This window comes from Nelumbo lutea, chromosome 6, assembly GCF_056320005.1.
Source record: "Nelumbo lutea isolate HS-2025 chromosome 6, American lotus-T2T, whole genome shotgun sequence".
NCBI lineage: Eukaryota > Viridiplantae > Streptophyta > Magnoliopsida > Proteales > Nelumbonaceae > Nelumbo > Nelumbo lutea.
The window spans coordinates 14,872,841-14,889,680 of NC_142689.1; the positions used below are offsets into that span (position 1 = coordinate 14,872,841).

The 16,840-nt window shown below is 39.7% G+C and overlaps 1 protein-coding gene across 3 annotated transcripts; it reads right to left on the bottom strand.

Moving 5' to 3' along the window:
• Positions 1-5,142: 5,142 nt before the first annotated feature.
• Positions 5,143-16,302, bottom strand: LOC148847527 (uncharacterized). 3 transcript variants are annotated; one of them, XM_088951529.1, is made up of 4 exons: positions 16,031-16,302; positions 15,779-15,903; positions 14,876-15,471; positions 5,143-5,696 (listed from the first exon to the last, which is right to left on the bottom strand). In XM_088951529.1, the coding sequence occupies exons 1-4, from the start codon at positions 16,192-16,194 to the stop codon at positions 5,265-5,267; spliced, it is 1,317 nt and encodes a 438-aa protein (XP_088807655.1). In that variant the 5' UTR covers positions 16,195-16,302; the 3' UTR covers positions 5,143-5,264. The 3 variants fall into 3 exon arrangements, with proteins under 3 accessions (XP_088807655.1, XP_088807657.1, XP_088807656.1); XM_088951531.1 differs by having other exon boundaries at positions 14,876-15,416; positions 16,031-16,287; XM_088951530.1 differs by having other exon boundaries at positions 15,779-16,088.
• Between the last annotated feature and the right edge of the window lie 538 nt (positions 16,303-16,840).

Below are 16,840 nucleotides of genomic sequence, written 5' to 3' on the forward strand. Positions count from 1 at the left end.
ATGAAGGCTAAACTGCCCTCCCAAAATTCAATATTAAATGTACTTAGCAATAAGAAACAAGATCATGATTCATAACCAAATTAAAGCTCAAAAACTAAGGGCTCAGGGTTGAAGCGGATTGCCCTTTTTATGGGGAAGAGGATGCCAATCATCTCTTTCTCTAGTGTGAGGGTTCCTGTCAAGTATGCACAATCCTTCGGAATGTTATCTTGGTTCCAGCCCTGGGGGAAGAGCTTCCATGTTGGTGGGATCGTGTGACCAACATGGAGGATAATGGGATCCTAGGTTTAAAGTCTCAGCCCATATCGATCGATACGTATCATTCCGAGACCCTTTTGAAAATGCCCATACAGTGATTGTATCGGGGGTCTGACTGGTTCAGGGGGTAGAGGAGTCCTAAACCGCCCCCCTGAACCGGTTGCAAAAAAAATAAAAAAAATGGCACAAAATGCAGTATCGATTCGCTTAATACACCCCTATCGATGTATCGATATTTTGAACCTTGATGGGACCACTTACTCTTTAGAGAAAGTGAGTGTTATCCTTTGGAGCATTTAGAAGAGGAGAAATAATAAAATTTAAAAATAAATAAATAAATCGATACCCATATCACTGTTGGTGGATAAGGCAAATTCGGAGTGGGGGGAATATATTAAGTCTCTCTCCCCTCCCAATTTTGAGATGTAGATCACTGTACAAGATAAACAAATCAAATGGATGAAACCCAACTATGGCTCTGTGAAAATCAACTTTGACGCCTCTCGGAATCCGAATGGTTGAAGTGCCATGGATGTTATAGCAAGAGACGATGAGGGTAAAACCTTATGGACCAGCTATAGAGATATTAGAGAATGAACGATTAATGAAGCTAAGGCTTGGAGTGCTCTCGAAGTTCATAGGGTGGCAGTTAGATTTCCTTACTCGAAGATCATAATAGAAGGTGACTCTAGTCATCACTGTCTTTGTGGAAGGGTAAAGCCTTCGTGGAATGTCAGCATCATCATCCAATATTGCCTTGCCTTGTATTAGCGTTGCGGTCTTGATATCTCCTACGTGCATGTTTTCAGAGAAGCAAATTTCTCGGTGAATAGGTTGGCTTATTTGGGGCGCACGAGTCAAATTTGTTTAGATTAAGTCTGTTGGATTCAAAGTTATATATTTGTTTCTTTGATCCTGGGGCCATTTTACCAAGCATCATTCTTCTTTTTAGTTTTGGCGTTGTTTGTCTCCCTATCCAAAAGAAAAAAAAAAAAAAAAAAAGGAAAGAAATCTTGAAATTCTAATGTTCTATGATATCATGTCACACAAAGTAGTTTAAGTATAGCAACAGCACCAACCAAGTTTGGTAGTGCTTAGGGCTGGGACCACATCAATAAACACTTTATGGCATTTGGGAAATAAGCCAGGAATAAGTGCTTATGGTGAGAATAAAAGCGACAACACTACTCCAAGCTTGAACAAGGAACTTGTGAGTCCATGTTGGAGAATATTCTTCTTTACTTCGTTTTTTTTTTTTTCATTTTATCATCTTCAACCGAGATAGTGGGTTTCATTTTGGTGTTGGTGTACTCCACACCATGAGATAGTGGATTTTAAACCGCACAACACCATAGAAGAACGCATTAAAGTGGTGTGGTGTGTTTTGAAACCCACTATCTTGTGGATTCACTATACTACCGCACACCACCTAGTGGGTGTCTGCTCCTACCCTCCCCAATGGGCCGGGTTTTTTTGCTTGAAGAATGGGTTTTGGGGTGGGTACGAGTTTTGGGATTTTACAACCCGTACAAGTATGGTATTAGGCTAAACCTGACCCTCCTCGACCAAAATATTGTTGGAAAGCATATAAACTTTTTGTACTAGGTCTTGAATGTAATAATATTTTAAATTTTACATGAAGGATAATTGATAATTTAAGTGTTTTTTACACATCTTAATTAAATAATTGCAATTTTTTTTGTTTATTTGTGTTATTTTTCTTATTTATTACTTATATATGACAAAAAATAAAAGAAAATTAGATGTGGGGTTCTAAACCCAACCTGCCCCTATCCTTGAATGCTGGGAGGGTAAGGTTGAGGAAAGTTTTGTATTTTCATTTGCAGGTAGGGTTTGGATTCTCAAAATCCAACCCACGGCAGGTATGGGTTGAGAAATTTAGGGTGGCAGATAGGATCTAAAATTTACAAAATCCTCTCCAAATCGGCCCCATTGCCATTCGTAATTGGGAGGCATCTCATAAGACTTACTAATGCTGTTATCCATCACAACACCCAAAATGCATGTTTTGTCTCACTTGTGGGGGATGGAGCCTTCTAGGTTTGGTTATTTATTATGGCCAAGGCAATTATTTGGGTATTATCTTTGCTATGTACGTTCTTAGATCGCCCCTGTTTTTAGAAGCCCAGGAATTTTCCCACACTTGGATCCGGAGAGAGTTGCCTTCTTCTTTGATTGTGCCGCTGCTCTAGTAAATTGTCTAGTTAATAGGCAAAACTCTCCTCCGTGCAAAATCTAGTTTGTCTTCCATGATATTGTTTCTGAGATTAAATCATGTCGATAGGAGTTGTGTTAGTATTGCCCATGATCACCTGGCCAGGATCTCCTATCTAGAAGAATTCTACCCACAGAGTTGTACATTGGAACATCTTCCGTATTTACATATTACCATATTGCCCATCACGGTCTTCCTTCTATCTCTCCCAGATGCCAGGAATCCCATGATCACCTCCTCTTTTCTTGTGACTACACCAACAATATTTGGTGAGTTATCTTGGCTAAATGTAGTTTGGAATGGATCAGGAAAGACTCATGGAGCCGAGAAATCATCTAGATCATACAACAAAGTAAAGCGTGAGGCCTTTCGAAACTTGTCATATTTGGGCCAAAAGAAACATGTGTTGTTTTTCAAATAAATCTCTATCCTGGGATTTGGTTCTTTCTCCTCATGTTATTGTAGACATCTCAACTAAAGCTCATAGCATAAAATGGAAGGTCCAAGACTACCCCTTGGTTCAATGCTTATGCGAGTCTTGGAACCTAAATTGTTCCTCACCCCAAGAGATGCCTTCGTCTTTCTGCTGGCTTTCCCTTCCGGATGGTATGTTGTGTTTGAAACTTTGAATACCGATGGGACCTTTTCTAGCTCTAGAGGCGGCTTGGGTTTCATCATCAGAGATGACCAGGGGATGCCCATATATCGTGGCTTATGCAGCGATGGTCCCTCTTGAGGGGGTCATAATCCACGAGTTTTAGGCTATCCTCATGGGTTTGGGTTTGAGGACTGCAAAGAACTTGAACCTTCATCGGATAATGGTACAAACCGACTCTTAGTCAGTGATCTCTTGCTTGAAGGGAATGGACTCTCCTCCGTGGAAGGTTTGGGAGCTGTTTGAGCATATCAGAGCTGCCTCCCTTTCTTTTGTTCATGTTTATAGAGAAATGAACAGGGCTACAAATTTTTTGTCTGGGATTTTTGAGTCTGTAAATGAGGCTATATTGCCCCCCGTTGTCTTTCCCTACTAGGCTCTCCCGGATTATATGGGAAGAGGTTCATGGCTTCCGGGGTGCTCGTTTGTAAATTTCTTCTCTCCTAATAAAAGTTATCTTCTTACCTATTCCAATAAAAAAGAAATATTACCATTCACGGGAGATCTGAGCTCGTCGTAAGGGTGTATCAAAGATGAGTGGTTTCTCTTTCCCCATCGTGGTTTGAGAAACAAAATAATAAAAAGCGAGAAGAGTATATGCAAATGCTTTTCTTTTTTACTTTGCCTTGATACATTCAAAAAGAAAAGAAGTATCAATTACTGATCAATGCTTTGAACTTTGCCTATCTCATCCTTCACTCGCCATCTCCACTGGCATATACTACTTGAGTGCCACACATTTAATGACATGTATAAATGAGGTTGTACTTCATGGGCTTGATTTTGTGTATCACCCCAAACTTCCAGTTGGGATCTCCAGCCAATAAAACGCATTCCAACACCCTACCAACACACATCTCTTCATGAAACTAGGACCCCACCATATCTGAGATGTGCTGTTTGTCAGATCATGTTGGTAGGATGTTGGAACATATTCTATTGGCAAGAGATTCGGACACCCATATGCCTAGGGGTACAAATTTGGCCGGCCCAACCAAGCCCAAACTAACCCAACTTTCAATTTTGATATAATCTGGGCTTGATTTTCAGGCTTTTCTAGCTTTTGGGTTGGTCTTGAACCTAGCCCTCAGATAACTGAAATACAACTAGTCTACACATACATATTTGCATACATGTGTACATATAATATATATATGTTTTATGTCAAATTTTAATTTGGGTTGATTGACCAATCCAAAGTTTGGGCTGACCCTGAACCCAACCAAAATGCATCAAATTTCAATACAAGTTGGGCTCAAGTTAAATAGATTGGGGTTAACCTTGAGCTCGAGCCTTAGGTCTAATTCTTAGGATTGGGCCTGAGTTGAGCTTAAACCTGACCCATCCAGCCAGACTTGCACCTCTATATATGCTAACCCATCACCTCATGGCCCCCATCTCCACCCTAGCACCCCTATCTCTACCAGCCTACAATACTTAGAATCATATCATGTTTGATGAAATGTATAAATGAAGTTCCACCTCACATCAAGCACTCATATCTTATCCGGTTATCCCACATGCCAGCACACCACACTTGACACCCCTCTCCCTACACCTTGGCCTTTCCAAAGACGTATAAATGAGGCTCAATATGTATATCGCCCCAAATATACCCACGTCATCCTCCAGTCACCTCATCAGCTCTTATCTTCACCACATCCTACCCTACTGCGTTTGAGCACCACCCCACCACGCATCAAGTCAAACACGGTTTTAGAAGAGGATGATCTTGATGAATTAAATGTAAAAACCTAGATTGCGAAAGGACAAAGAAAATGAGTTGACATTCATCAGTTGCAAAGTGTTTAGTTATATAAGAAAATCGGATGCAAATAAATTTAATTAAATAACTTAATAGCTTAATATTAAATAATTAATACATTAATTTAAATATTTAAATTGAAAATTGCAGTTGCTTGGGCTGTAAGGCATACCCATTTGTCTCCTACCCTAGAAAATATAATGTCCCATCTATTAAAGGCAAAACTCATGATACATAATTTTCACCACAATCCCTTGCAATTGCATAAATATCAGCTTAAACAAACTTCACTATATATCCTATATTATATACATGTACATAAATCATCAAAAGGCACTATATCAGAACATTTAGAAATGATCAGTTCCCCTAGGCAGCAGAAGTAACAAAACCAGCAAAAAAACCAAAATAGGGAAAAACCAGAGTATGAGCCGGTAATTGACTGCCCTAACCAATAAAGTATCCCCTGCACCATTTACAGATTGCTTTACATCTAGCCTTATCACCGCTGCTACGTGGTGATCATCACAGGCTTCCAATGAGTCTGCATCACATGGACTTCGTTTAAATCTTCTCAGTCTGATCCGCCTTTGAGCTGTTCCTTGGAAGGGAAACTCCTGCATCTTGGCTGTGTATATGGACTGTCCATAATTTCTTTCAGACACAGACTTGTCAACAACTGTAGGCAATGGTAACTCAGTTGAGGATGTTGAAGGGATATCAAGCTGAATAATATCCTCCTTCAATATATCAGCGAAACAATCATCATCTACATCATGATTCTGGAATTTATACACAATTTCCACTTTCAGAAAAAGAGAGAGGAAGCCTGAGCAAACTAGAAAAATACATTAACATATGTCTTTTGTAATACTCTGATTTGTCCCCATCAGTATTATATGCATTGGATTTGGATGACCACTGAGAGAACCTACTGTTATTCTTCCATTAACTCTGTAAGGATTACAGGCACACTCAGGAAATGGTGGTAATATGTGATAATCTTCTTTTTTATTCCATGAGTTTCATCTATATTGTATAGTCGATAGAACCCTTGGAAGAAAGGCTTCTGTTATTCTTGCACTAGTTAAGGGAGTTAATATGTTTTCACAGACACGTGAAAGTGAAACACAAACCTACACACACGCACGCATGCACATGGGATAATTCAAGGCCAACTGGTTGGAAAATTTTTGGAATACCCTTGAATTACAGCCTTGTAATGTAGAATCCTTTTCAATTTGAAGTTTTCAGAATGTATGTGGTGTGTCAACTAGACAACCAAGGATGTTAAGATGTAACTCTTTTTTCTTTTAATGAATTTTTTATTCATGATTCTTCAAAAAAATGCACATGGGATAAACTCTGCTTCTATTAGTGCAAATAGGCTGCACTTCATTTATTCATGCATATCATGAGATAAAATGTAGAATGCTGAAGCCTAGAATTCATTTGTGGATTTATGTTTCTCTAGCAAAATTAAAGGTTTACCTGAGGTTTGAGATGCTAAGCAATCACTTCATCCAGGGATAGACAAAGAAATAAAATGCAATTTAGGGTAAGACAGGATGATTTCTTTCTTCAAAGCTTAAGGTGCATTCTCAGAAGGGTTAGGTTGCATCTTTTCTTTGGTTGTGGGGAAAGCATTGACCATCTATTCCTTTCCTGTTCATACTATTATAAGGTATGGATTCATTTCTCTCCCTTTTGGATAGAATTGACTCTATCCTACAAACATATTGGAGTTATTCAGCACTTAATTATGGCCTACAAAAAAGGGGTAAAAATTCTGTGGCCATGCGTTGAACAGTAATATTATGGAGTCTGGCTTCAAAGGTATGCAAGAATTTTTTATAATGAAGCTAAAGTCGAAGATACCATAATAGAGAGTTGTATGGTAAAGACAGCTCCTTGGTGTGTTGACAAGAAAGAATTTAAAGGTCTATCAATGGATGATATTCTAAGAGGATGGATTTCTGTGGCAAGTTTTACCCAAGAAAATTTGTCACCACCATCTGGAAAACACCAGAGATGAGGAGATTAAAATTAAATTGTGATGGAAGCTGTCTTGGCAATCCAGGGCCCTCAGGAATGGAGAGTGTGGTGAGAGATCACAACAGCAACTTCCTCATGAGCTTCACAGGACTGATTGGGGTCAGTAATTCCTTGAGAGCCGAGATTCATGCACTTCTTCAAGGTCTGAAAATAACCTGCTCCCTGGGGTAGTCAAATCTGATTGTAGAAGTGGACTGCAGAGTGATGATATGCTGGATGGAGAGGAAGAATGTGGGCCCTTGGGTACTCTGTCAGATGTAGAGAAGTTATATTGTTGGTACAGTTTGACATCCAATTTCTGCTCATTGAAGCAGATATCTTGATCAGATAATACTTCAGTCAATGCCCTTGCAAGAGAGAGAGTAACCAGGAACCATCTTCTGTGGGGAACACTAAGGCAGGGGTATGTAATCTTCTCAGTGATTATCTTCTGTCACGATTAGGTTCTGTAATCTTGTCGAAGATGGAGAAAAGAACTGAAGAAAGACTCCAGGTGGTGAATAGTTGGAAATCGGTTTTAAACAATGAATCAAAGAAACTTTTACTGGAGAGTGGAAGACTCAGAGGTAAGAATCTGCTAAAAATTAGGGAAGATAGGAAGGCGATGATATTCTTGTTCGAAGAAGCGGTTCTATGGTTGAAGGGTTTTATCGATGGTTTACTTCAATCGGTTAGAACAGCTGGTTGGAAGAATGTGTTAGAAATGGAAAGAAAGAGGTTCGAAGTAGAGCTGAGGTACAACGAAAAAGGCTGGTTTATTACAATAACAGAATACTTCGGTGCCAGGAAACAGATGGTCTGTTTACCAGAAGGGAACAAAGTTCCGCACTTCTTAAATGTTCGGAGCAGCACTTGAAGCAGAAATCTTACAATGTTGGAGAGGTTATATCGAGCTCCAATACTGGGTTGAAGCTGTGGCTTGAAGGTGAACAAGGTGACTGGGAGTGCAGATTGGTGATCTCAGTTAACAAGGAGATAAAAGACTGGAGGAAGGTTCTAGATTCAGTTGTGCCTAATCTGAATCTGGAGGCTGAGGTCGCATTGAAACCTTTTTCAGCAAGGAAGGCAATACTAAGAATTAATGATGAGGTAAACAGAGGCTTTACTGCATTCGAATGTGAAGAAGGCATGGTCCAAGTTCAAAGGTGGAAGCCATTATGTAATGAGATGGAACAGCCTGGCAGAAGCTTCCTGCTCAAACTGGTAGGAATTCCATTTCATCTCTGGGATGAATCAAATGTGGGAAATATCGTGAGGCTCTTGGGAGGGAAAATGGAGGAATTTCAGCTGCAAGACTTTCGAGCTGCTGAGGTGAGGATGGTCGGGGTGAAACCTGATTCGATCCCAAGAACAATAGAGGTTCTTGTGGATGGAATATGGTATAAAGGCTGAAGATGATGCTGACGTGAAAGGCTGGGTTACTAGGGGCTTACAGGTGGAGAGAGAGTTTGAAACTACAGGTCGGCCTAAAGTGGAAGCTGAAAAGTCGATGGGGGAAGCCCCAAAGCCACGCAAGCTAATTAAAGAAAAAAATTTAAATAATCTTGAATTAGGCGTAACCTCAAAAGGCTGCGCATCTTTCGCTGACATGGTTAAAAAAAGAAGTGGGCTGCGAGTTAGAGCATCTGAACCAGTAGGAGGTCCGACCAGTTCAAACTTTGGGTGGAACCCCAATCCACATGAATGTTTAAGTGCGCACATGATTTGGGGTTTGCAGCGGGAGACTATAGTCGATAGCAGCCGTCTATTTTCTTCCTCCTCGAAGAAGGAGGCTTGTAGAGAAGTTGCTACCTCTTCCAAAAGGACTGTGTGGAACTCGAGCTCCTTACAGTGGGTTTCTCGCACAGCTTCGGACGGTCCTAGGGTGGGGGAAAATCTTCACCAGACCAGCCAAATCCCAAATACGCCAGAGATTGTAATGTGGAGGAGGGTTTTGATGAAGGCTGGGTAGACTGTGATACCGAAGATGCAGACACGAGCTGGGTAGACTGAGTTTGGTAAGGTCACAGAGGAAGAGATCGCCGCAGCTCTTAACTTGGAAACTTTGTTTCAAGAAGTGCAAGCTGCGGAACCTCATTACTGTGCTAAGAACGAGCTAAACACTCAACAGCATGGAACATCTCTCTAATGCTGTCGGTGAAAAGCCTGACTCATTCTCAAAAGCCGCTTCTCCCAATCTTTTTGTCATACAAGAAATTGATAATGAAGTATTTGAGACTTCCCAGAAGAAAAACGGGGGTACAAAAGGTAGGAACAAACAGGAGGGTGAGAGAAGTGATCTCTGTTTAACAGAGGAGGCGGGGGCATTCTTACCAGAACCGAACCAAGGAGTTAGAAGAACCCCACTTTCAACCAATTCCAGCAATCCCATTCTTCCCCAAATCAACCCAGGTAACTGAGTCTTTTCGGTTTGTAATACTAATGTTTTCTCTTTGTCCTATGTGCCAAATACAGATCACAATCCAGAGGCTGCTACCCATGAAGGTGGGGATGGGGTAAGAGATGGCAATGGAGACAGGTAGGGTCAGGAGGGTGAGATAGAAAATGAGGAAGAAACAAAACGAAATAAAAGAATCCTAGAAATACTTGAGTGCCTGTTAAAGGAAGTAGTTGTGAGCAATAAACAGAAGGAAGGGCCAGAGGGAATTAGAATAGAAGGAATTAAGGAGAATGGAGACAAAGGTGGGGAAACAGAACAAGGAGGGAGGAATAGAAAGTCAAAAGAAAGAGAGTTGACTAGTGAGGATTCCGTGGTAGCTTTTGTATAGAAGTTGGGATGTAAAGTGAAAAATCCAAATGATCTAAAAATGTTTCTACAAAAACAGGGAGAAGAAACTAAGGCTAAAAGGAAAAAATTAAGTGAAGTTGAAAGATTGATGAAGGATATGGAAGGAGATAGTAGTCTTGGTGTTAAAATGGACAGGAGGTAAGGGAATAAGTGAGGGTAAGAGGAATAAGGGGTCAAGAGTACAGCTAAATGAAGATCATAAGTTGGAATGTTAGAGGGCTAGGAAGTGCTAGGAAGAAAGCAGTAATAAAAGAGACCATTAAGAAAATAGATCCGGACGTAGTACTCTTGCAAGAGACTAAAAGAGCAAATTTTGACATTAAGTGGGTAAGAAGTGTATGGAGAGGTAGGGGGATTAAATGGGCAGTTCTGCCCTCATGGGGGTCTGCAGGGGGTGTTGTGACAATGTGGAAGAAAGAAGTACTGAAGGGTAAGGAAGAACTGATAGGCCAATTTTCAGTTTCCCTGAAGTTTAGACAAGTGAAGGATGGGTTTGAATGGGTGCTAACCAATGTCTATGGACCGAATGACTATAGAGAGAGGAGGCAGTTATGAGAAGAATTGGCTGATATAAGGGGTTTGTGGGAAGGACCTTGGTGTTTAAGAGGTGACTTCAATGTAATCAGATTCATAGAAGAAACAAATAGTCCTAGGCAGAGGTCAACCATGAGCATGAGAAAATTTAATCAATTTGTGGATGCCTATGAACTTAAGGAAATCCCATTGTCACATCGTTGTTTTACCTAGTCCAATCTCCAAGTGAAACCGATTTGTTCCAAACTGGACAGGTTATTGTTTTCAAATGATTGGGAAGAACATTGGGGGAGTTTGAATTCTAGAACACTCCCAAGGGTGACATCCGTTCACTGACCTATAGTAATTTGTAAGGAGGAGGTGAGAAATGCAGGCCCCACCCCTTTTAGATTTGAAAACATGTGGCTTGGACAGCCGGGTTACATTAAGAAGGTAAAGATTGGTGGTTTGAGAGTAATCCAACAATGAAATGGAGTGGAATGAAGTTTCATAAAAAAACTCCAACATCTGAAAAAGTAGAATCAAGGAGTGGAATCTGTTAGAGTTTGGGAGACTGGAGGAAAGGAAACACTGCTCAAATTGAGGCCTTGGATAGTAAGGAAGGTTGGGGTCGTTTTACAGAAGAGGATAAAGAGCAAAGATGGAATCTACGTAAACAATTAGAGGATTGTCTTCTGCAGGAGGAAATAAGTTGGAGACAAAAGTCAAGGTGTAAGTGGTTGAAAGAGGGGGATAGAAATACCAAGTTTTTTCATGCAATGGCAAATGGAAGAAGGAGAAGGAATTATATCTCAAGTTTGGAGATTGAAGGGGCAATAATTTCCAATCAAAGTGAAATTGCAGGGGCCTTTGCAAATCATTTTAGGTCTATTTTTAGAAGACCCCTAAACAATAGGATATGGCTTGAAGGACTGGAATGGCCTACACTGAAATTGGAGGAAAGGGAATGGCTGGAAAGGAAATTTGAATTGGAAGAGATAAATGAAGCAGTGTTCTCTATGGACAGACCAAAGGCATCGGGCCCTGATGATTTTACGATGGATTTTTATCAGGATTTTTGGGAGATATTAAAAGAGGACCTAAGGCTAGTGTTTGATGAATTTTATTCTAGAGGAGTGATAAACTCGGGGCTAAATTCCACATTCATTGCCTTGGTTCCCAAGAAAAGGAATGCAAATCACCCAAGGGACTATAGCCCGATCAGCTTGGTAAATAGCCTATATAAGATCAACACTAAGGTGTTGTCCATTAGAATTAGAAAAGTGCTCCCAACAATTATAGCAGACAACCAAGGAGCTTTTGTGAAAGGGTGGCAAATAACAGATCAAATACTTGTAGAAAATGAGAGTTTGGAGTTCAAGAGATCCAAGAAAAAAGGGGTGGTATGCAAATTGGATTTAGAAAAGGCTTATAACATGGTGGATTGGTCCTTCCTGTTGGAGCTTATGGTCAATTTTGGGTTCAGAGACAGGTGGTGTAAGTGGATGATGGGATGTATCAGGAAATGCCATTAATCCATTTTGATAAATGGGATAGTGGTAGATTTCTTTCCATCTTTGAGAGGAATAAGACAAGGAGATCCTCTTTCCCCATTCTTATTCACGAGGGTTGCAGAAGTTTTGGGGAGATTAATTTCAAGAGTAGACTCCAGGGACTTAATAAGAGGTTGGAGAGTTGGAAGGGAGAGTGTGCCACTCACACATTTGCAATTTGCAGATGACACAATACTCTTTTGTGAAGGAGGGGACCTTAATAGGATAAGAAACCTAAAACTCACTATACAACTCTTTGAGCAAATGTCAAACCTTACGGTGAATTTTGAGAAGAGCTGTCTAGTGGGGGTAAACATGGGGGAGAGGGAGACATCGAAGTGTGCAGACATCCTAGAGTGTGCAGCTTCTAATTGGCCACTAAATTACCTTGGTTTGCCATTGGGAGACAACCCTCAGAAAGATGAGTTTTGGATTCCGGTTGTGGAGAGGTTTGAAAAGAGACTTGCAACTTGGAAGAAGAACTATTTGTCTCTTGGTAGGAGAATCACTTTAATTAGGTCTACATTAGCTAACCTTCCTGTCTACTTTTTATCAGTATTTAAGATTCCAACTAAGGTGGCTAATAGGTTAGAAAAACAAACGAGAGATTTTCTGGGAGTCGGGGGAGGAGAAGAAGGACCATAGGGTTTGGTGGGAGATGGTTTGTAATAGCAAGAGGGAGGGAGGTTTGGGTATTGGAATATAAGGAGTAGGAATTTGGCACTACTAGGGAAATGGTTGTGGAGATTTTCTTTGGAGAAGGATAAGTTGTGGGTGAAGATAGTGGGCAGCATTCATGGAGTAGAAGATAATGGATGGGATTTTGGCAAGGACTACAAGAGCAGCACCTTGGAAAGCTATTCAAGCTATTTTGCCTTTGTTCTCTCCATGGATCAGGTATGACTTGCACCCAGGTAATCTCATCACTTTTTGGGAACATATCTGGATTGGGGATTCTCCTTTAAAAGACCAATTTCCGAGTCTTTTCACTCTTTCCACTCTTAAAAATGAACCAGTTTCCTCATTCCTTGTTCCTTCTAACTCAACTTCTAGGTTCAGTTGGAACTTGGGCTTTAGAAGGGAAATCAGGGATACAGAGTTCAGTTGTATCTTATCCTTGCTATCCATTCTTGAAAGGGTTTTTTTAGAGCCAACAAAGACAGATAGTAGAATTTGGTCTCTCACCCCCTCCGGTTCTTTCACATGTGCTTCTTTCTTTAAAGCTCTAACACAACCTCTTTCTTTGGGTCTGTCATTCCTTGTTAGAGAGGTGTGGTGTCTTCCTATACCCCCTAAGATTTGGAGTTTCTGTTGGGAAGCCTTTCTGGAAAGAATTAATACATGTGATCTACTTCAAAGAAAAAGACCCAACAGTTGTTTATGTCCTCACTGGTGCGCTCTTTGTAAAGCTGATGGTGAGTCTAAATACCATTTACTAATTTCCTGTCGGTTTACTAAAAGCATTTGGGAGTGGTGTACTTCTTTGTTTGGGTGCAGGTGGACCTCCCCTTTGAATGTGGAGAGTTTATTCATGTTCATGCCGAGTGGGCCAACAAAAAGGGCCAAGGTTATGTGGAGATGTATGAGGGCTGCAGTATGCTGGATTGTTTGGGAGGAAAGGAACTCACGGATATTCTCAGAAAAGGAGAGAACCTTGGAAGTAATTTTGGAAGTAATCCATATTAGGGTGATACATTGGCTACAAACTTTGCCTTTGTTTGCAGATTTCTCAGTAGATGAGATGGTAAAAAACCTAGAAGGAAATTGCAGAATTATCTTCAGCTAAGAAGGCATCACTTTCTTGCTGGAGTCCTCCACCTAACGGCTTTATTAAACTGAATTTTGATGACAGCAGTATGGGAATCTGTTAGCTGTGTCTTCAGGACCAACTGGGGAAGGAGACTCCTTGAAGGCTGAGATTCTTGCAGCCCTTGAAGGGGTACGAAGAGCCAAGGAGTTGCAAATTAGTAAGCTGATCATTGAAGGAGATTCTGAAGTGGTGGTGAACTAGTTAAGAGCTCAAGGATATGGAAGTACAGCAATGAAAAAAGAAAAGTTAAGTGGCTGACTAAGGATGTTGAAATTCAGTAAAAATGGGTTAAAAGAAGTGCAAACTCACTGGCAGATGGTTTAGTTAGGCAAGGGGTTAATAGGAACTCTTTGTTTTGAGCTTTATTGTAATTGTATTTGCTGCTCATAGACTGTTATAGGGAGCTAAGATTGTTTAGCTCCGTTGCTTTGTAATCCTTCTTAATATTAATTAATACATTTTACAGTTATTGATCCAAAAAACTTATCTTTGTAACATTATAAGTTATTGGAAGCTTTGAACTGATTGTACTAATGTACTGCCTTCTCTCCATCCTTTTGGATGCTGAAAAATTATTTCATTTTTCAATTAATACAATTCAAGGTTAATGATAAAAAAAAAGGTTATGGTGAAATAATAACCCTCTGCATGAGATTGAGGCTTTTGTGTACTGAGGATGGAAACCTAATAAATGTATAAAATAAATCTCCACGAATAGGACCACAGTCCAAAAAAATAGTTTCTATTTTCCAAACTAGAAGCCCAATCTAAATCCAACCTCTTTATAATTGGATAGAATTATAGAAAAAGGTAGCAATCCACCCCAACCAATCTGATAACACTTAGATATATGTGCTTATATCTACATAAAGTTTACATTTTATCTTTTAGTAAAGTTGGTTTGAATGTTCTGTGTTTACTAAAGAGTCACAGATTCAAGTCCCATGGAAGTTATTTTCAATTCATTTTATACATGATATACAATATCAAAGTCATTTTTAGTTCATGTTATTAATAAAATACACTTTTTTGTCGTTTTTATTTTAATTTTTTAATTACATTCAACATCTATGTTAGATTCAAATCCAAACTAAATTCAATGGATAAGACTCAATCCAAATCCAAACTAAATTCAATGGATAAGACTCAATCCAAATCCAAATGTTAATAAATCAATCTAGATAAATCCAATTCCATAAAATCTATCTGCAGCCTTATTTGTGAAGAAGCAATAAGTTGCACCTTTTCACTGGTATGAGTATGGGGTTGGAGAGAGCATGTTTCCTCAGGTAGATCTGATGCTGAATCAACTTGTTCACTAGAAGAACATTGTGCACTGCTTCTATGCTTCGCTGAGGAGCATTCTGTTTCCTTCCCTGCTTCAGATGTACCAACCTGTGGTTGGTTTCTTTCACCAACAGCATAACCATTCACACTTGGAGGTGATAGACCCTTTTGACTAACTGAGATACAGTTTGGGGTCATTGGGCTAAATTTCAATTCATCGAGAAATTTCAGGGGGATAACCAAAGGAACTAAAGCAACTGCCAAGCATAACAACAGAAGGATCGTAAAAAAAAATACCTGAAAATTTTCTTTTATAGAATATTCGTGCATTATCCAATCTGTCCTTTCACCTTCTGGTGCTCGCCCTTTGTGGAACACCAGAGTCCGCTTCGCACCAATCAAATTCGAACCAGACTTCACTGGACGCTCTTTCCCTGTTGCTTTCCAGTAACCGGCTTCAGTAGCCCTCTTAGTTTGAGAGCCATTCGGGTATTTCCTGCCGCGAGGAGCAAAGAAGAACCACTCATGATCCGATTGAATGATGGATTTGGCTGGTTGAAAATAAACCAGTACTAATCAGTTTCCAAAACCCAGAAACAGTATCTCAAATCTTCCATACTCTATCTATCAAAAAAAAAAAAAAAAAAAAACTTCCATGCTTAACACTCCACGATCATTAAAAACCATTCAAAGTTGCAAGACAAGAAATCGTCCATGTCAACAGAAAACCTCTATAAAATCACAATCAAAATCAAGTTAAACAAATGGAGTTTAAAGGAATCAGAAGAAACCACTTCAAAACAAATCAAACAAACATAAAAAAAGAATAATCTCTCCATGGGTATGAGTGCATCTCACCAGGTAAGTCCCAAGGTTCGTGTTGGCAGAAAACAACCTCGGGAATCACTTGCACACTCTTCTCCATGCCCAAAATCTTTTGTTTGAGATAGTAAGAGATGAGTTCTTCGTCCGTCGGACAAAATCTAAAACCAGGAAAAAGAGAAAGGTCAGTCATGGACATCGTATTACTCGCCCTGCAAAACAAAAGTCTCTGTCTGATCGAGGAGATGTAATGGGTAGCTTGGAAGGATTTGTTTGGGTTCTCCCTACTTGGGGGAGAAGATCAGAATCAAAAGACATATATTCTTTCTTGCCCAAGTCGTCGTTGCTTTGACTTGGTTCTTTGCTTTCTTCGCTTGCTTTATCAATGGGGCGGTGGCGAAAACCGAAAGTGGCAAACTTGGTTCGAGTTCAAGCGTCTGCTTAGCGCTCATTTCCCTTTTCTTGTCACTCTTTTTTCACGGGAGACGCTGTCTTCACTGGTACCTCCGTATCTGCTGAACTTGGCCGTGCATAGTGCACTATGTGAGGTTTCCCATTACACGTGTGGTTTCATATCACGAGTATTTATACACGTGAGTGAAACACGTGTCATGAATTGAGTGATCATTTTTAGCCGGACCCAGACCGTAGTTAAACCCTGAGCTGGTTGGGTCATTTGGGTGGGTTTGGTCGAGCTTGAACGGGTTGTTCATAGGCAAGAAAAACCGAATCGATAAGATCGAACCCAAAACTCCATTTAATAGAACTGGTCAGTTCAGTATTTAAAAAAAAACCGATGGTACTAGTTTGGTTTGGCCGTTTCGGTTAACTAATATAAAAAATTAGTGGTTAATCGAACCAACCGGTATACATATATTTCTATATATTATGTATATATTTATGTATATTATATATATGTTTATAAATATATTATATTATCCATATATTATAAATCAATAAATATGCATTATATATAAATATATATTATTTTTTGTTTAAAATATAATAGTTTATAAGTATTTCTATTTTTTATTATATATTTATATATTTATTTATAATATATTGTAAATATAAAGAACCAAAAACCTAACGAACCGA